This window comes from Lathyrus oleraceus, chromosome 6 (genome assembly GCF_024323335.1).
Source record: "Lathyrus oleraceus cultivar Zhongwan6 chromosome 6, CAAS_Psat_ZW6_1.0, whole genome shotgun sequence".
Classification (NCBI taxonomy): Eukaryota; Viridiplantae; Streptophyta; class Magnoliopsida; order Fabales; family Fabaceae; genus Lathyrus; species Lathyrus oleraceus.
In genome coordinates, this window is record NC_066584.1 from 171,919,710 (window position 1) to 171,940,934 (window position 21,225).

At 41.2% G+C, this 21,225-nt stretch overlaps 1 protein-coding gene and 1 long non-coding RNA gene across 4 annotated transcripts; one reads left to right on the forward strand and one right to left on the reverse strand.

Annotated features, from left to right (window-relative positions):
* Window positions 1-325: 325 nt before the first annotated feature.
* LOC127091877 (uncharacterized) lies at window positions 326-2,078 on the reverse strand. The gene is made up of 2 exons (XR_007792024.1): window positions 1,171-2,078; window positions 326-1,056 (listed from the first exon to the last, which is right to left on the reverse strand). It is a non-coding gene; the product is annotated as an uncharacterized LOC127091877 (long non-coding RNA).
* Window positions 2,079-2,234: 156 nt separating this feature from the next.
* LOC127097490 (uncharacterized) lies at window positions 2,235-13,573 on the forward strand. 3 transcript variants are annotated; one of them, XM_051035985.1, is made up of 4 exons: window positions 2,235-2,975; window positions 10,987-11,057; window positions 11,132-11,392; window positions 11,467-13,573. In XM_051035985.1, the coding sequence occupies exons 3-4, from the start codon at window positions 11,264-11,266 to the stop codon at window positions 12,562-12,564; spliced, it is 1,227 nt and encodes a 408-aa protein (XP_050891942.1). In that variant the 5' UTR covers window positions 2,235-2,975; window positions 10,987-11,057; window positions 11,132-11,263; the 3' UTR covers window positions 12,565-13,573. The 3 variants fall into 3 exon arrangements, with proteins under 3 accessions (XP_050891942.1, XP_050891943.1, XP_050891944.1); XM_051035986.1 differs by lacking the exon at window positions 2,235-2,975 and having other exon boundaries at window positions 10,489-11,057; XM_051035987.1 differs by lacking the exon at window positions 2,235-2,975 and having other exon boundaries at window positions 10,489-11,392.
* The last annotated feature ends 7,652 nt before the right edge of the window (window positions 13,574-21,225 follow it).

A 21,225-nucleotide genomic window follows, 5' to 3' on the forward strand; every position in this document is an offset into this window, starting at 1 on the left:
TAAGCCCATAATTTTAGCCCATTAACCATTTTCCAAATTGATCCATTTTCTAAACATTCATTCAATATCCACATTTGTCCATATTTCATCTTGATAGACCATTTTCAAAAGCCCATTAACCATTTTCCAAATAATTCCATTTCATTATCCAAATCATAATCCATAATCCATTTAGTTTGATTTTAACACATTCCAATTTAACCATGATCCATTTTAATATCCATTTAAAAAACCACTTAACCTTTTTTTTTATCCAATTTAGTTTATCCAGTTTTTGAAAACCAATTATCAATATCCCATTATCTATGTTAATATCCAAATCACGTTACCCACTTTTCTAATCCATTTCATATTCAAATAATAATCAATGTTGCATATCCAATTTATAATCTCCGAGACCAATGCCATGTATGAAAATGAGAAGGCCATGGGAAGTACTGCTACATGACAGACAAAACACCAGCATACCAAAGTAGATTGGCATCAGTACCAAATTCCAAATGCAAAAAAGGCAACCAAGTAGTAAAACGGGGCTGCAACATAGAAGAGAAAATCAAAACGGCATGAATAGTGAACGAAGGCTACGATACAGCCTGAGCCAAGAAGTAAAATGCAGCTCAGCAAAACAAGCGGTGCTGCAATTCCAAGAACTCAAGCCACAAGCGAGCCAAGCCGGTAAACCGCAAGCAAAACGCAGCTAATACACAAGCCAATACAAAAACCTGCATAATTTCACAGAAAAAATGACCAATCCAATAACAAAATTTTCTTCATAACAAACTTCGAACCTCACTCTCATCCCTATATAAATCAATCTTCAACCGCTTCCAGCTTCTCCTTCTTCAACCTCCATTCATCAACCACCTTCACAAAACTCCCTCCTCCATCACCTAATCTTCTACAACCAAAACCTTCAACCACAGTAACCGTAACCGTTTTTCAATTCACAATCACCTTCATCAAAAACTCTCTTCCAATTCTTCAACCAAAACCTTCAACCACAAATTCACAGTCACCTTCATCAAACCTCCATTTCCAATTCACAACAAACTCTGCCTTCACATCACAACGGTATAATTCAAAAAAGAGAAGAAGCAAGAGCAAGCAACAACGCGCAGAACAAAGGAAAAGTTCGAGGAAAAGAAGAAATCGAATTGAGGAAATCGGTACCTGTTCGTGACGAAAGTCCGATTCGTTGCCACGAGTGTTAGAAGAAGAAGATATACTTGTTAGAATCCAGACACCTGTCCTCAATCGAGCTTCAATCCAGCGATCCTCTCTTTCGATTTCGCATTCATTTTCGTGCGTTTGCAGGCTAATCAAATCGAACGGTCGAGATTGATTTCGCGACGCTGATTATCTGAGTTTTGTTTTGATCCGTCGTTGAAGAAGATGAACTCGTGAGATGAAGGACGGATCGCAACACACCGCCAAGCTCTGAGTCGAAGTCGCGTTTGCCTGTCACCTTCGTGTGCGTAAGGTTGAATTTCAACGCTTGCATCCGGTTTGGACCAAAGAAGAAGCGGATCTTTCCCGGATTGCACCTCCTATCAGGCCTGCACCCCCGGGTCAGTACAAGGCCCATTTCTTGTTAATGGTGTGTTAATTACATGTTAACTAGTTTTTAGGAATAATGTCCAATTTCATAGAATTAGGTAGTTTTAATTAGAAGCATTATGATCTTTTTAAGTTAGATTAAGATTTTAGAAAAAAAACTTTTAGCAGTAATTAGGATGATTAGTTTAATTTGATATTAGGATTAGTTTAGGTAATTAGAAATTTTAGGATGATTAGTATGTTAATTAGGAATTCTAGGAATTTTGGAAATCGATTAGTTTAGGAAATTAGGTTTATTAGAAATAGTAGGTTAATTAGATTTAGATAGGTTTTTTTTGAAATATTAACTTTGATTAAAATTTGGATTAAATGATACGTCAAATAGTGAAATAGACTTTTAGAAATATTAGAATTAATTGATATTAGCTTAATTTTGAAATTCTAGATAATTAGGATTCTTAGTTTAGTTAGAAATATTAGTTTAGGAATTACTATTACATAGAATTCTTAGGAATATTAATCGGATGAATTTTAGAATTTAGATTTAATTGGATCTTTTAGGTATAATTAGATTTCAATTTAATTTTAGAGAATAGTATTAATTTTAGAATATCATTAGGTTGATTGGAGATTGATTCTAGTTAATTGCTTTTAGATAGTAATTTTAGAATGGTAGAATTGAATTAGAACATTATGTTAATTAGGTCTTAATCAAGATTAGATGTTAGAATATTATGAGAAATTAATTAGGTGATTAAAAATATCTTTAGAAATATTAGAAGTACATAATTTTAGGATTAGAATATATTAGCAATATTATTAGAATTTTTTAATTTAGAATTAGGATTAAAAAAAAGATAATGTTAGAATTCTAGAGTTTAATTAGGAGTATTAAATTTAGATTAATCTAGGATTTAGAATAATTAGAATCACTTAGATTTTAGAAACGACTTTAATTAGGATTTCATAATAGAAATTTACTATTAACCATAACTGTGAAATGACGATTCTACCCCTAGGCTTAGAAATATTTCAATCTTGCATGCCCCCTTAATTTTAGGACATGTTATTACTTGATCAAATGAGCTTCATGTGGAGTATTAGCTTCTATTTTGATTTTTTTTTCTCACTTTTGACCCTAGGCTTTGACCTAGTGGTTTGTTGCTTACATTTGAGTTGTGGATTTCAGGTTCAAAGGCACATTGCCATGATTGGAGTGGCTCATTCATTTGAGTTTATTATTTGATTGATGTTGGCTAATATTGAGTTGTTTTGTAGGCTTTGAGAACAAGTTGCCTAATGGCTTGTGCTTTGCTCATTGTGGCCTAATGCTTTGTCTGTCTATGTACTATTGCCTGATGACTGTTGTCTGTTTGATTGTCTGAACTGTGAACTGATTGGTTTAGATTTTTCAACAGGTACCTAAGTTGCTTTGAGTTCTTTTGAACTTGCTTTTGCTTTGCTTGGTTGCTTAACCACTGAGGTATAATTTCCCTGACTTCATGTAGTCTGGAAGACCTGTCCTGTTATGTGGGCAGACACCTGTCTGAAGTCCTCCTTAAGAGGCAATGCTTGTGAATGTTTACTTTTGTGCCAAGCAGGTAAAGACCTCTTTAGAGGCAATTGGCAGATAAAAGGGATGTGCAATCCATCCCCTGCTATTCAGTTGTGTCATTCACTTTGCTCACACACCATGTGTTGATGCACTTTGAATCAAAACCCAAGATCCAGTTGTGTCAGTCATGTGGAGAAGAGTTCCTACATTCTGAACTCCCACACCTTTTATTTGAGTCAAGCTCTCCCAGGCCAGGGATAAGAGCTATGAGGTCTTACCCTCATCTCCCACTTCATCTGTTTCACCCTAACTCTCAATGTTAGGGTTAAGAGCTAACCACACCCGATTCCAGTTGGCTTGTGTTTCACAGCCTAACCTTGTATGAGCCCAATTGTGTGCATATAGTGTGCGTGCTTGCTTTGTGTGCTTGTATGTATTTGTCTGTGCTGTTTAGGATAGCTTGCTCCCTGTGCAAGTTAGATAGAAACCTTAACATAGGGATGGTATGCATGATAACTTCTAGGCTCGAGTCGTAGTCTCCCTAATAGTTTGTGTCTCCCTTTGTATCTGGTTAGGCTAGTCCTTTTTCCCTGTTAAGGGGAACTACGTCGCCCTGATCCTCATACCAGATGAGGTACGTAGGCAGGAGATGAGCTGATCTCTCCGGGCGCCCTTTTTCTTTTGCAACCCTTTGTGTGTTTGGAGTCTGACGTAAGTCCAGCGATTGGCAGTTGGTTTCCTGTGTGTGTTTGTTGGTTCGGAGTCTGATGTAAGTCCAGCGATTGGCATTCGGTTTCCATGTTTTCCTGTTTGTGTGGAGTCTGACGTAAGTCCAGCGATTGGCAGTCGGTTTCCTGTGTGGTTTTGTTTGGCGTGCGTTAGCCGAGCTACGAGTGCTCTGATTCTTTCTCTGGTTAGAGAAGATACGTATGCATAGGATACGACATCCTAGCGAGCACGTTTCCCCCTGTCCCGAACTACGTCAACTCTGATGTCTGTGCCTGACAGACTACGTAGGCCCAGGATGCGATATCCTGCCGAGTCCCGTTTCTTTTGTCTCTCTGTGTTTCCTTCTAGCCTTGTGTGCAGTTTGTGATCAGTTTTTAGCAACCTTATCATTTCTTTTGTGCGTGGATCCCGTCGAGTACGACGGATGCGTAGGGGTGCTAATACCTTCCCTTCGCATAACCGACTCCCGATCCCATCCCCCTCTGGTCGCGAGACCATGTCTTTTCCAGGTTTACTTCGAGCGTTTCCTTTCCCTCTTTTGGGATAAATAACGCACGGTGGCAGCTCTGTTGTTTCGTTTTCCCGCCGGTTTTTCGCGTAATGCGACACTTAGGTATGTTGGAATTCATACAGTTAGAAGCGCTAACTTTTGCGCGTATTACTCTTGAAGTTTTAAGTACCATTGAATTTAAGTTGAAAAATCGGTGGAATGGAACTGAGAAAGAGTATTGTTGTACTTTGCGTTTTCGTTTGTTTAATACTAATCTGGAATTGTTTGTGGATGAATTGGGGAGTATCATAAAACTCCCAATAGTAGGCCCTGGAATGGTGCCCGATACTTTTGTTCCGGCTGAATTCTGGACCGCTATAACATGTAATGCTAAATATATATCCAAGGGGGCAAAAGCATCGGGTATCCATAACCCTTGTTTCAGGTACGCTCTGAAGGCTTTGGCGTACACCATGTTCGGTCGCGGTGATAGCACCGGTGTCTCCACCCAAAAGGAGATTTTCTTTTTTAACAGTATGGCAACACAAACACCTATCAATGTAGCAGCATTTACAGCTGACTACCTAGGCAGAGTTGGTCGCGCTACTTCAGGCGACATTTCGGTTGGCGAAATGATCACCCAGATTACCGACCATTTTGAGTTTGGTGTTGTGCTTGCTGAAGCCCCACAGGTGCCAGGTAAGAATAAACTGGACATGGTCGCGTTGATTAAACAAGGCATGATTGAGGTAAAACAAGATTACTACTCTCTTGTCTGCCAAAAAGTTCATATTCTTGCTTTACCCGCTTATGATTTCATTAGTATTACTAACAAAGCCAACTGGCTTTATGAGTGTCCCGACCTGGATGAGGGGGACGAAGATTTTCTTGATTCCTTTCCTGCATATGAGCATATGGAGGGTGCACCTAGCACCGAGGAGCAGTTTTACCAACAACCACGAGAAACAACCCAAGCTTCAGAGTCCTACTCCATGCCACAAGATCAATGGGGTTGGATTCAAAATGAGATTGGTCACCTTCGCACAAAGCAATCTAAGCAAGGTGAGGAGCTCACCAGGTTCGGAGTCGAACAACGCCGCCAAGGGACGGTTTTGGATGAAATGAATGTGATGATGCAATGCATGATGTTGCATTATCCATATCCTCCTTCACCTCCTCAGTAGACACTGTGAGTACCCCTCTTATCTTGGCAATGAACATTGTGGACAATGTTTGGTTCAAGTGTGTGTTTGTGTGGGGGGGGGGGGGGTTATTGTTTTGTATTTTGTTTAAGTTGTGTTTGTTTGCTTTGTTACTTTGTTTTGTCTTTGTGTGTCTATTTTATTTCCATGAGTTACAGATAAAAGTGGATTCTACTAAATAAATGATGGACTAGTGACCAGTGAGGGAAAGATGCAACCCCGGATTTGCTCCCGAGGCAACCTGGAAGTTGATACAGCTGAGAAAGAAAATGTTGGACACAACTTGGCGACTCTAGACCGAAATAGGGGATGGTAGACCCGAGCTCAAAAAGAAGTTGTTTGTCATGAAGAGTGGTTTGGAGCCTGCAAGCTTATCCAACATGGTGAGATTTCAACAAAACCAAACACAAAAGAGTGCATTCAGGTATGACTTTATCTCTCTGATTTTGCGTAAGTTCTATTGATACAGCACAATACAAAGACGCACACTGAGGCGTGTTGTTTGTTTTCACCCCTTAGCCTTTCTAGTCATCTGTAATGTTGCATTTATCCTTTGTTAACCCCGTTGAGCATGTGCCCCCTTGTTTGTGAAAACCATTATGTTAACCATAAGCCAAACACTTCCTACCTTCGATCGGCATGACTGTTGTAGTTCCAAATTCGTGCAAAAAGATAAGTTTGGGGTGGTGATCCTTAGAAATTGAAAAAGGGCAAGTGCAACATTACGGATGGATAGAAAGGCTAAGGGGTGAAAACAAACAACGTGCCTCAGTGTGCGTCTTTGTATTGTGCTGTATCAGTAGAACTTACGCAAAATCAGAGAGATAAAGTCATACCTGAATGCACTCTTTTGTGTTTGGTTTTGTTGAAATCTCACCATGTTGGATAAGCTTGCAGGCTCCAAACCACTCTTCATGACAAACAACTTCTTTTTCAGCTTGGGTCTACCATCCCCTATTTTGGTCTAGAGTCGCCAAGTTGCGTCCAACATTTTCTTTCTCAGCTGTATCAACTTCCAGGTTGCCTCGGGAGAAAATCAGGGGTTTCATCTTTCCCTCAGTGGTCACTAGTCCATCATTTATCCAGTAGAATCCACTTTTATTTGTAACTCATGGAAATAAAACAGACACACAAAGACAAAACAAAGTAACAAAGCAAACAAACACAACTTAAACAAAATATAAAACAATAAAAACCGGTTCCGTTGCCGGGACCAGTGTTTCTTAGATTACTTTTAGTCTCCTCTTGAAATTGGGAACTTTAAGCCGCCATTTTTTAATGGCAATTTCCCAATCTTCTTTTCTTGGTACCTGTTGTTGAAATTGTTGTTGGGGTTGGTGAAACTGCTACTGGTATGGTCGTTGTAGTATAGTAGTAAGTATTCCCGCCTGTCACGCGGGTGACCCAGGTTCGTTCCCTGGAAACGGCGCCAAAAACTTGATCGGTAAAATAGCAAGTGTACTATTTGCACCAATGTAGTAATAAAATGGGAGTTATCCCGAGTATCGATCTCGAGGACTGCGTATTAAGTACATATCTTTACAATAATTCCATTGAACAAAATATCAAAGGGGGTTTGTTGATTGTTTTCGAAATGATAAGAACGAGAATAAATTACACAAAGCGTATAAAAATATGTTAATCGATATAAGAAAGCATGTTAGGGCAAGATGTATGAATTGCTTTGTACTACACTACTTCCACATTACACGATATCTACGTTGTAATTATTCAAAGCCGATTCTCAAGATTTGTTTTCTCTAATTCCTTAGCCGAAAACCATTAACAGTCAATTTCAATCCTAATTCCTTAGCTATTCAAAATGACGTTAAGAAATACGCAATTGAACAAGAATTAACGGCTAGTACGGTCTGATCCTTATTCCTAAGCGATTATACCGAAGTATTATTATACAACAAGCGATAAGGTGGTTTGTCTGACCTAAACCTTAACCATAGATCAAAATTTTATTTGTCCGTGTTCGCTGTGAAATTTGGCGAACAACCTCTGGTTTACCAAAACGTGTAGAATTGGGTCACTTGCAGGATCAACCACACAAATCCTAGGACATGTGCAAATCTAGATGGTCTCGAAGATGTCTAAAATCACTTTCATATCTTTCATTTCTGTTCTCTAAGTGTTTTACGTCGAAATATGTTGATTAAAATGTTAAGTAGAGGTAAATTTAACAAGATAACGTAAATGGCAGAAATTAACTGATGAAATGTAAAGTGTCGAAAAGTATAAAGTGCAGAAAGATAAATGACTGGAAAGCATAAAAGAGATTTGTAAAGACTTAAACTTTATAAAATAAACTTTGAAGGAATTGGTGTTTGTTTACACATACATTTTCCAAATATGACTCTTTTCTCTCACACGGGTACTTTGAGTGTTTTCAGGAATTTTGTATATAGTAATTCTTCACACCCTTTTTTAGATAATAACTACCCTATATATACACAAATAACATAACTGTCATTAACGACTAAATCCTAAAACTATGACACATGGCTCTCCTCCTTTCGCCAGATGCTTCCACGCGTCTTCTGCCAAACGTCACAACCTTTTAAATTCAAATTTACTTTTAAGTCGAAGTGACGTCTTCCTTTAGGCTTTTGTCGAATTATCAACATACTGCAACGTCTTCCGTGTCTTGTCGAAAGTGCTTTTCCTAGGTGCAAACATCTTTGTCGAAATGACGAAACCTCCTTCTGGTCGAAGTGTCGAACCATACTAATCAAATCGTTTCAACCCATGTCATCATTTGTCGAAAACATCATTTCTTACACCAAATCTCATGGCGTCGAAAACGCACGTATACAAATTGCCCCCCAGCAAAGACGTTTCGACTGTTCGTTCTGGGAGAAACAGTCATTTGTTGTCAATCAGTGTTTTGATGCCATGTCACTTAAACCTCATTAAATGTAATTCTGATAATCTCAATTTCCAATGCAGATTCATCATTACACTTTCTCCAAAATGTCACGTCTAGCCCACGTTCAGAGTTCACTTCCATCATTTCCTCACGTCATGGTTTCTTTTCAACTTCCAACTCTTCATTATTCCCATCAGAAATGGCCACGTGTCCCACTAACACCATTACCATCTAAAACTTTTCAACATCTTCTTCCTATAAATACCCATAAACCTTTTCTTTAAACCCTTTCACGTTTCAGATTTCCTTATTTCATACCCATTTCTCAAGCTTTTCACATTTTCTGAGAAATCTTCTTCAGTTGTTTCAGCAATGGCGCCTCAAAAACCCTCAAGCAGTAAACACTCCAAGAAGAAACAAGACTCATCTTTTCCTCCTGCGCATGATTTAAAAGGGCCAATGACCATTGGAAATCAACAGTATGTTCCGGAACCTCCAAACGAAAAGGAAAAAGACTGCATTTATAAATCTCAGGTACTAATCCCTGTTCTTATTTCTGGAAATTATCACGCTATGTTAGGTCCCCTTCCAAACCCAGAGATTAAACCAGAGCGTTTAAGAGAGTTTTTTCCATCTTACTTTCACACAAAACCCATAGGCGCTGGAAGAAAACCTCAGCCTAAAGAGAAAGTTGTAGAACAGAAAGATTCATCAAGTTCGACAGATGTTGGAGAGTTGGACTTAGCCTATTTGAATTTTCCCAGGATATTTAGAACCTGCCCATGGTCGAAAGATCCTTGTGACTACATATCTTGGTTAGATAAAATCGAAAAAGTTAAAGGGTCTTTTTGGAAAGAAGTAGGCATTTTCGACCTTATCCAGTTGTCAAGAGTAGGACCCAATATCTGTCCAAATATGCTTTTGGCTTCTCTCTACTTTTGGGATAGTACTTACAACACCTTCCACCTTCCCTGTGGGATGGTTACGCCTACTCTTTTCGACGCAGCAGCCATTGTTGGTCTTCACCCCAATGGTATAGATTTCGACCCTACTGTCTTAAGTGAAGATACCATTGCCTTCGAGACTAGCCTTGCACCCTACTCCTTATTCATGTCCTATTACCATGATAAGAGTACCACTGAAGTTTTAGATGTCGAACATATAGCCTTTTTGACATTATGGCTGTCCAAATATGTGTTCTGTTCTCGCTCTCTTCAAGTTGCCAAGAGATTTATCACCATAGCCAATCAGCTTCATGCAGGCACGAAACTATGTTTGAGCGAAATGATTCTGGCGAATCTCTATGAATCTTTGAGCGAGAGCGTACATTTCTTAAAGAACACCAAAACCCAAGGGAAAATCAACTTGTCAGGACCTTTTTGGCTCTTGCAACTATGGCTCAATGCCACCTTTGAAGCCAATCTGCCTGTAGCACCAGAAATAGATGAAGAAGAAGTAAGCGATAGGACTGTCGAATGGCCAAGATTAGTGCTACTAACGCCAACTGACGAAGGAATCAGCCTTCGACAAGCTTTTAAAAGCTATGTTATGATGTTTGCTAAAAGGTATCAATTTACTTCGACCATGGCACCTTTTGCTGATAGAAAGATTGGACCTAAGTGGTTTACCCAACAACTGCCTCTGGAGATGCAAAAGGATGAAAATACATTTCTGAATGTTTGGGAATCATTCTTGACCCCTAGGCTCCTTTTTTCTTATCGTAACACCACAAAAAATCAGGTTGCTTTGATAGTTTATCAACCCAACCTTGTTTCTAGACAGTTTGGTCTAATCCAAATCAAACCTCAACCTATATTCCCCAAAAAGGGGTCCATCATTTTTTATAACTCCCTTCACACTGAAGACGAAGGCAAAGAACTGTCGAAGAAACTAGCTGATGCTTCTCTCGACATTCGACCAGTTATTTTTCGACCATCATTCTTATGCACTCCTGAGTTTGATGAATGGTGGAAGGATTATTATTCCAACAAATTTTTCGACGTAGCTGCTTTTGCCACGCATTTGACAAATGCTTTCGCTTTTGTGCAGGATCGGACCAAAAAAGGTATTCAACGACATATTAAGGAAATACAGAAATTTCAAAAGTATTTTGAAACTGCGTATAGACCTGATGATCTTAGTCGAACCATATGTGAAGCAGCGGCTGAATTAAAACGCAAATTGACAGAGAAGTTTAAAAAACTGTCATTGCCTTCCAATCTTTCACCAGAGGCGCGCTATGACCTTGCTTTCAATTGTCATCCACCAAAGTTTCCTCCCTTGCCAACTGCTGACTTTGGGGTGGCGTTTGGTTTTCCACTTCCAGACTGGTTCCTTTGTGGGGATTTTATGAAAATTCTTCGTCAAAAGTATCAAAAACCTGCTGAGCGTGTGGTTCCGACTAAGTATCATCTGGGCGAATATCCAGGACACCTTCATATTGGAATAGAACACGTTCGCGTGGAAGATACCATTCTTGAAGGTGTTCACAGAAAAAATATGATTTTTCTTTCTGTTATTCTAACTGTCTTATCATGTATCTCTTATATTTGTTTCTGAATTTTATTTCTTTCCTTAGCCGTGAAGATCCCTGCTAAGAAAGCTGCTGTCGAAGCGTCGCCCAGTACTGCTAAAAAGCCTTCGACAAAGGTGCAAAACTTTTTCTCTTCTTATTATTTTCCTTCCATTATTTGGAACTAACTGGCTTTGGCCTGTATGACTAGGTAAGTCGAAAACCCCCAACAATCCAAAAGAAAAAGAATGAAGAGGAGAAAGAAGAGGATAAAGTCCCTAATGAAGAGTCTGGTGATGAATCTCCAGAGTTAATCCCTCCCCCTCAGAAGAAAAAGAAACTCATGAAGGTCTCTTCCCAAAGGTCCATTGCTAACCCAACCAGGAAGGATCCTGCCAGTGCTTCCTCTGCCAAGCCTCAGTCGAAAGATATGGGGAGTGGGAAGTCCAGTTTTAATACTGAAATTCCTGAGGTAATTTTTATTTCGACAGCATATGTTTTACCTTTCCTACGCCTTTCCTTCTAAATCTTAGAATTTATTTTCAGGAACAAGTGGTTGTCGAAAAAACGCCTGAGAAAATTCTGGAGGAAATAGCCCCAGAGGCAGATGTCTCCGCAAGTGACCATGATATGCAAACCGTAGGAGAGTTCGACACCACTGTGGGTGAAGCCTCTGAAGACGAGTCTCCTCCTCATCCAGGATTACATGCTGCACCTCAGGGTGATGATATTGAAATGGAGGTTGTGGTCGAAGATACTCCTGAAGATGAAGCTGCCAGAGATGGGGACAATCAGTCGAAACGAACAGAGGTCGAGCATACTTCGACGCGAAGCACTCCACCTGCTCCTGACCGGGTCCAAGGGAGTAGCAAATCAACTGGTTCGACCAGTTTCTCTCGCGAGGAGCTTGAAAATCTCAAAGTGCAAAGACCTTTGGAGTATCTGAAAGCCATGCTTAGCACCCGTTTCAATTTCCAGGATTCTTCTCAGAGTAGTTCGACCACTTCTGGGGCGACTTCTGAAGCACCATCACTTGGCAGCCTTCTGACCAAGATCAAAACGAAAATTCTTGATGTCGATTTGTTTAAAGTCTTAGAAGAGAATTCCCTTGCTCAACTTAGTCTTAAGAAACTCTTGAAGCAAGTGAATGTTTTGGAAACTTCTGCTGAGATCGGAAGTTTTGTGATGGAGTTGATGACTCTCATTGACTTGGCCACTGCGGATCTCCATCGTCAAAGGGATCTTACCGCTCAAATCTCCTCCAAGTCTGAAACTCAAACTGCTGAATGGGATGCCGTTTCGACTTCGACTGACAAAGTTTCAAAATTGCAAAAGCTTTCTGAAACGTACGTCGAAGAAGTTGCTGCTTGCAATGACAATATTCAAAAATGGAAAACACAGATAGCAGCACTTCAAGAAAAAATCTCTCAAGAGGAGAAACGTAAGGCATCCATTCAGCAACCCGAACAGAGCGAGATTGACGAAGAATTGAGGGTGGGTATTCGACATGCAGAGAAAGCCCATCAACTTAGTCAGGAGATTGAGACTCTCTCTACTCACAAAAGTCTTTGTGATCATCGACTCCAACTCCAGAGGCAGAAGTTTGCCACTTTGAAGGATACTTTTGCCAATTTAAATTTTTAGTCGAATTTATTTTAGCAACTCTCAGCCCTGTGAGGCTTTCTTTGTAATAACTTTTGAATGCCATTTTTATTTGGCCCATCTTATCACAATTATGTTTTGCACTTATTCTGTTACTATTTTTATTTCCTGCAATGTAGGCTTATATTTTTTCAAATACTTGCCATTTATTCTTAGGATTCTCTTATCCTTCTCTATTTCTTCTATTTCATATGCGCCGTTTGAGAATGTTCTCAAAACCTGGAAAGGTCCTTCCCATTTAGGAGACCACTTTCCCATTAATTTATCTTTTCGATCCATAGGAAGGATTACTTTCCACACAAGATCACCTATTAAGAAGGTCTTGGATCTTACTTTCTTGTTGTAAAATCTTTCGACTCTCCTCTTTTGTCTTCTTATTAGGTCTAGCGCGCGCAACCTTTCTTCGTCTAAGTCAACTAGTTCGTCCATCATCATGCTCCAATATGTATCTGATGGGATTTCATGATGCCTTTGCACTCTAACTGACTGCAGATATATTTCGACTGGCAAAACTGCATCATGTCCGTAAGTCAACTTGAATGGGGTCGAATTCGTTGCCTCTTTGGGGGACGTTCGACAAGCCCACAAGGCTTGATCCAAAGTTTTATGCCAATTTCTAGGCTTTTTCCCCACATGCTTCTTAATCAAGTTTATCACTACCTTGTTGGCTGCTTCAACCTGCCCATTTGCTTGAGCGTAGTAAGGTGTCGAAGTAAGGAGCTTAAAACCTGTTTCTTGTGCAAACTTCTGCATGTTTTTACCAGTGAACACAGATCCTTGATCTGTTGTTATTGTCTCAGGTATCCCAAATCTGTAAATTATGTATTTTTGGATAAAGTCTATGACTGCTTCTTGATCCACATTCACCAATGGTATGGCTTCGGTCCATTTTGTGAAATAATCTATCCCAACCAAAATGTACCTTTGCCCTTTTGAGGAAGCTGGTCGAATCTCCCCGATCAAGTCCAACGCCCATCCTCTGAATGGCCATTTATAATTGAGTGCAACTCACTTGCAGGGACATGAGGTATGCCTGCATGTACTTGACATTCCTGACAACCTTTTGCGAATTCGACACAATCTTTCAGCATTGTTGGCCAATACATCCCTTGTCGAAATAAAAGCCACTTCATTTTGTGACCTGCTTGGTGCGCGCCACACGCTCCACCGTGTACATTTGACAAGGCTATGTAGGCTTCATCCTCACTCAGGCATTTCAACAAAACTCCTTCTGCAGTCTTTTTGAACAATTCATTTCCCAAAAGTACGTAACTCAAAGCTCTGTATTTTACCTTTCTTTCTGCTTTCTGATTTGGGTCTTGTAGATAATCTTTGACAGGCTTTCTCCAGTCTGTTATTCCTGAATCATCTATGTTGAATATCTCGAAGTTTTCTTCGTCACCGTATCCTAATCTTATTGACTCTAGATCTGATGGGGATAACCTGGTGGATACGACTCTTCTTCTGACTTCGATGGCTTCTTCTAACTTTTCCTTCGACACCTTGTATCCGGACGCTAGTTGAGCAAGATCATTCGCTTCTTGATTCTCCAACCTGGGGATGTGTCTGAAGACGACATTGTCGAACGCCTTGAGGAGTCTATTGGCTATTACGAAGTACATGATCAAATTTTCTTTCACGCACTTATACTCTTTCGTCAACTGTTTTATTACCAGTTCGGAGTCACCCATTATTTCGACTCTTGTTGCCCCCAATTTCAACAAGATTTCAAGTCCGGCGATCAAAGCTTCGTATTCTACTTCATTGTTTGAACACAGACTTTCAACTTTGTACTTGAATTTTGTTGGAATTTTTTCAGGAGAAATAATCAACATCCCAACGCCCGTTCCGTTTTTATGACTGGAACCGTCGAAGTACAGTTTCCAAGGTTCCAGTTCGACGTATTCTACGTCTTCGTTTATAGAGTGGTCTGCTATGAAATCAGCGACCACTTGTCCTTTTACTGCTTTTAAAGGCAGATATTTCAAGGAGTATTCTGTTAAAGCTAAAGCCCACTTTCCAATTCGACTATGTAAAATAGATTTAGATAACATATACTTTATTACGTCGAAATGGGAAGAAATATATACATCGACAGGTTTTATATAATGCTTTAGTTTAATACAAGAGAAATATACACACAGGCATAACTTTTCTATAATGCTATATCTAGTTTCGGCATCGTTCAGGACTCTACTGAGATAATAAATGGCCCTTTCGACGCCATTCTCATCTTCTTGACACAACATACTTCCTAATGTTTTGTCTGATGCCGAAATGTACAATCTCATATTTCTTTTTCTGCAAGGAGACATCAGGATTGGGGGATTAGCCAGGTACTCCTTGATTTTGTCGAAAGCCGCTTGCTGTTCTTGCCCCCATGCGAAGTCTTCTTTCTTTAGTCGAAGTAGAGGAGAGAAAGCTTGTGTCTTCCCACTGAGGTTGGAGATGAATCTTCTGAGAAAGTTGATTTTCCCTAGCAGAGACTGCAACCCCTTTTTGGTTGATGGCACTTTCGCTTCCATTATGGCCTTGGCTTTATTCTCGTTTATTTCGATCCCCTTCTTATGGACTACAAAGCCTAAGAAATCACCCGCCTGCACACCAAAAGCACATTTAAGTGGGTTCATTTTCAAACCAAACTTCCTCATCCTTTCAAAGGATTGTCGAAGATGATCTATATGATTTTTTCCTGAAACAGACTTAATCACGATGTCGTCAATATACACTTGCATGAAAGTTTCGATGAAATCATGAAAGATGGAATTCATGGCACGTTGGTAAGTCGCTCCAGCGTTCTTCAAACCAAAAGGCATTACTACCCATTCATACGTTCCTATGGCTCCAGGACAACGGAAAGCCGTTTTAGGAACGTCTTCTTCAGCGATAAAAATTGGTTATAGCCAGAGTATCCGTCTAGCATACTTAAGTACTCATGGCCGGCTGCAGAATCTATGAGCATTTCTGCCACTGGCATAGGATATTCATCCTTTGGGGTAGCCGAGTTTAAGTCTCGAAAATCAATACATACCCTAAGTTTGCCATTTTTCTTAATTACTGGAACAATATTTGCAATCCATTCGACATACCTGGTTGTGCGGATGAACTTGCATCTTAGAAGTCTTTCGACCTCTTCTTTTATCTTCGACAGGATTTCTGGTGCGAAGCGTCTCGGAGTCTGCTTTACTGGCTTCTTCCCTTCCATTATTGGCAACTGCATTTCGACCAAATTTCTATCGAGACCAGGCATTTCGTCATAATCCCATGCGAAGCAATCTTTGAATTCTTTCAGCAACTGGACTATTTCGACCTTGAACTGGGGGTCCATTTTTGCACTTATGTACGTTGGTCTCTGTTCTGCCCCCACTCCTAAGTTTATTTCTTCTAGAGGATCCTGCGCCACCATCTTCTCGTTTGTTGACACTGGATCTTTTTCGAACCCCAGAGGTTCATCGTCGTAAATGGCGTCAAGCTTTTGATGTTGCCATCCGCCCATTTGGTTGGTGACATGATCTTCCGCAACGTCTTCTTGAGGACATTGTTTGTTGGAGTTCTCTTGGTTGGCTTCGACAGCCATATTTTTTACCTCAGCCTCAAGGGCCTCTTTTAGTTTGTTTTCGGCTATGTAAGCCGTAATCTTTTCGATCGCTGATTGTTCACTCGTCATCGTCAAATTCACTACCCCATCCCGTCGGCGCTATATGAGTGGTTCCCCATATGTAAGTCTCGCCAATCACTTCTTTATCCCACTGGAATCCATGCGTTGGATGCAGGTACATGGAGCAATAGGCATTGTCTGTCGTCTTCAAGTCGAATTCTGCCGGGCTGCAGGGAGGTATATGAGCCAGGTTTTTGTCGAAGCTCTGGCTGGTGACAGTGTTTACTTCGGTCATGAAGTAGCTTTGGTCAGCCTCGATGTTTTCGACGATTCCATCTGGCCTCCATATGGCTATCCGTTGGTGCATTGAAGAGGGTACCGCTCCTACGCCGTGAATCCATTCCCTACCAAGCAGCAAGTTGTAGTTGGCTTTCGAAGCGATGACTATGAACATCGTAGGTCTTGTTATGGTTCCTACCGTTAAGTTCACTTGGATGACTCCCATAGTTGTTCCTATCTTCCCTTCATAATTCGACAGCACCATGTTGTGGGGCTTCGCGTCCGAATCGTCTTTTCCAATCTTCTTCAGCATGTAGTGGGGCATCAAATTCACTGCCGCTCCCCCGTCCACCAGTATCTTATTCACGCCGACATTTTCCACCTTTCCTTTTATAAACAGAGGTTTCAAATGCACTTTCATGGAGTCGTCTGGTCTTTCGAAAAAAGCGTTCTGCTCTTCGACGCATCCGTTGTTCATCACATAGTAGCAGACGGGCTTGTGTGCCATTGTTTCTTCCTCCATTTCGTCTCCTTCATCCTCAATTTCCATGACTCTATCGTAGTCTCTAGGGAGAACAGAGACAACGTTGCAAATCACGTTGAAGGATGCCTCTGAGTCAGAGTTAAAACTGTCGGTTACCTCATCATCTTCCTGCATCTTCTCTTTCGACGCCACTGATTCGACAACTCTGCTAGGATTGATCTGGAGGGGAGTCTCTTTTCTGCTCCTTGTCTGACGATTGTTGCTAGATTCCGCTTCGTTTGGACCATTCATGTTCCTTTTCGCCATCTCCGTTTCTGCCCTCTTTTGCCTTTGGAACCTCCTCCATTGGGACCTGGACATGGGATTTTTGCCTTTGTAATTCTCTGATGGGTATGGTCGTGGCTTGTGTTTTTCCATTTCCTTCTTGCCCTCCATCGACGCACCTCTCTGAACCTCGAACTTTCCCCATTTCTTCTGCCCCTGGGCGTCCCTAATGGGTTGAACCCATTTGTCGTCTGTGGCCTTGTCAGATGGTTTATAGGTGTTCTGGCGTCTCTCTCCGTGCCTCCATTGGTGGGGATTACTTCTCCTTGGGTCGTATCTTACTGTTCCCCAACTTTCTTTCCTTTTGGTCTTATCCACCGCTTCCAGGTTGGTTGCTGCCTTCCTGTCGAAGACTGCGCTGCAGCGTGGGCACAACATTACTTCGGTTTTCATCCTTTGGCATCTCTTGATGAATTCCATTAAGTTTTCCTCCTCTCTAGGGTACGCCAACCTTTGGTATTCTTTCTGACGGCGATTTTCGCCCTCTTCGACCTGGTCCTTCTGAGATATTTCTACCATATTTACCCCAACGTTTCGTTCGTCGGCGATGCTCAATTCGTTCATCTTCCTGATGAGCCTCTCTTCTTCGCCTTCGACGTCTTTTGGTGTCTGGTCGAACTCTTTCTCTGGGCAGCAGCACCAAGATATGGTCCTGGGACCATGTTTGCAACAGCATTTGTTCCAATTCCTTCTGGGGTCTTCCATTGTCCTACGCAGAATCCCACTGATCACGGGCTTCGAAGGACCGTCAGCGGCTTCCGCTTTGATTTTTGTGACTTCTTTACTGAAAGGCCCCATAGTGTTGACACAGTTGGCGATATCACCATCCTTCGTTTCGTCAGAACCAAGGCCTTCAGCAGCCTTGTTTTCGATCGTAAGGTCTTCAGTAACCTTTTCCTTCATATTAGGGGAATGCTCAATTGCGTCGACTGTTTCCTCATTGTCTTCTGAAGAAGCCTCCCCCAACCACTTGGTTGGATTGTGTTGATGTCGATCTGAGAACTTGCCAGCGCGTTGTACTTCACAAGATAATCATATTTTCCACTTGGCTGTCCCAAGCGGTCCCAATTCTCCTCTTGTCGAAACTTCACATTCTCGACAGCATTGTCACCATCCTTCTTGTCGAAACCTTCAGTAGTTTCTATTTCTCTCTGGCTTGCAAGATCATCAGCAATCTCGACCATGTTGACATTTGCGTCGAAGCTTTCAGGGGCTTCCACCATTTCCAAATTGCCATCAGGAGCAACTTTGGCCTCTACCATGTTTACGACGGATGGTTCAGCGTAGTGGGCTTCGACTGCTTGCATAGGATTCGAGTCGATCTTCATTTGTTGTTTTGGTTTGTCACCAAACTTGAGCCTTCCATCACGGATTGCATTTTGCACGAGATCCCTGAAAAGGAAACAACGAGACGTCTTATGGCCCAGAAAATTATGGTATTTACAAAAACCTCTCTTTTTCTGTTGTTCCACAGGCGGTTCTTTAGCGCCTGGTGGTTTTATTAATTGACCATCTTTAACCAACAAATCGAAGATTTCGTCACATTTAGTAATGTCGAACGTATAAGTCCTTTTGGGGAACTTATCGTTGGCTTCGACTGGGTTTCCGTTCGACGGCGTTAGTACTTTACACAAATAAGGTGGGCCTTGTTTTAGTTCGGCTAGGTCGATTTCTTGTTCGTCGAAGCTACTTGGTCCGTCTTTGTCGAACTCATCATCTTGGCGAACCCCTACGTAGGCTACCCTCTCTTTTTTATTCTTATTTGCCCTGAATTTTTCGTCCCTTAATCTTTCGACCTGTCTCACTCTATCCGCTAATTGTGCCATATCCCTCAGATACTGGGTATCTAGTTTCTTCCTTATGGAATAATCTAGTCCCCCTGCGGCCATTTCGACCAACTCATGTTCTGGCACTGGGGTGAAACATCTAGCCTTTAGCAACCTGAACCTATTTAAATAATCATCTATTGGTTCGGAGTGTTTTCTCTTGACACTGGCCAATTCTTTCAGGCTTATTTTCGTTTGTCCCATGTAGAATTGTTCATGGAACAGCCTTTCTAATTGGGTCCACGTGTATACTGAGTTTGCAGGCAAGGATGTAAACCAAGTAAACGCATTTTTTGTTAAGGAACTAGGGAAATATTTTATTTTCAAATTTTCGTTACGGGCTATCTCCCCTGCCTCGATCAGATAACGTGCCACATGTTCTATAGTGGACTCACTAGTGTCCCCTGAAAACTTTGTGAACTTAGGGACTTTCCACCTTGGTGGCAGTTCTTCTTGCAGAATGTACTCTGATAGTGGGGACGCGTAACTAGGCCTTTGTAAACCCATTTTCATCCCGTTTTGTGCCATTATCGTTTCGACCATGGCTGCCAAGTTGTTTTCGACAGGCGGATTATTATACCGTATCCGTTGTTGCAATACAGCATCCGCGTCCTGGCCTCTCTGGATTACTATCCTTCTAGGCTCTTGTGGAATGGGGATTTCGACACGAGGTTGTTCGACTACATCCTCTTGGTTTCTGACGTTCGTTTGAGGATCGTCTAACGGTATCTGGTTTATCGTAGGCTCTTCCTGGACCGCTACCGCTGGGTTATGAACCACTTGCTCTCTGTGTCGAGTTTGAGGGACTCCAAAGAAATCAGCAATGCGCGTCATTTGCGCTGCCAATACTTGGTTTGTTTGAGTGGTGTTCTGTATCAGTGGATTAAACACCGCTCCCATTTGTTGCGTCAACATTTGGACCATATCGTGATTACTCTCGTCCATCTGCTGTCTAATCACTTGCGCCGAATTATTTGTTATCGGCGGCACGTAAAGTGGCTGTTGATTCAATCTACTCACGTTTCCACCATATCCTGACCCTTGTAAGGGTGAAGACACGTTGGCCATCGAGTCTGAATATATTAACGGGGAGTTATGTAAATTTGCCATCATCGAAGTTGGCATTCCGAAGGGTTGTTCCCTACCAGGCGGAGGCATGGTGAAATTCGTTACAAAAGGCCTAGAAGTGTTTCCCACAGGGGGGGGGGGTGTCCCAATGGGCATTTGTTGTGCCCTGAAGGACGAACTAGGCGCGTTTTGTGACATCGAAACCGCTGGTATTGACCCTGCTGACGAAGGTACAGCCTCTGACACAGGGACCGAACCTATATTGCCTTCTGTCGAAGGGACAGGGTTAGATACTGGGATGGATTCGTTAGGATTATTTGGCTGGTTCGCCATTCTCCTTACTCTTGTTCTTTTAGGTAATTCTACTTCGGATACGGCTAATTTACCGCTTCTCAGTCTCATACAAATGAAGAACAGATTTTGACTATCGATTATCTAACTTTCTAAATTTTTGCACTGTCCCACCGGGTGTGCCAATTTGTTCGCTGTGAAATTTGGCGAACAACCTCTGGTTTACCAAAACGTATAGAATTGGGTCACTTGCAGGATCAACCACACAAATCCTAGGACATGTGCAAATCTAGATGGTCTCGAAGATGTCTAAAATCACTTTCATATCTTTCATTTCTGTTCTCTAAGTGTTTTACGTCGAAATATGTTGATTAAGATGTTAAGTAGAGGTAAATTTAACAAGATAACGTAAATGGCAGAAATTAACTGATGAAATGTAAAGTGTCGAAAAGTATAAAGTGCAGAAAGATAAATGACTGGAAAGCATAAAAGAGATTTGTAAAGACTTAAACTTTATAAAATAAACTTTGAAGGAATTGGTGTTTGTTTACACATACATTTTCCAAATATGACTCTTTTCTCTCACACGGGTACTTTGAGTGTTTTCAGGAATTTTGTATATAGTAATTCTTCACACCCTTTTTTAGATAATAACTACCCTATATATACACAAATAACATAACTGTCATTAACGACTAAATCCTAAAACTATGACACATGGCTCTCCTCCTTTCGCCAGATGCTTCCACGCGTCTTCTGCCAAACGTCACAAC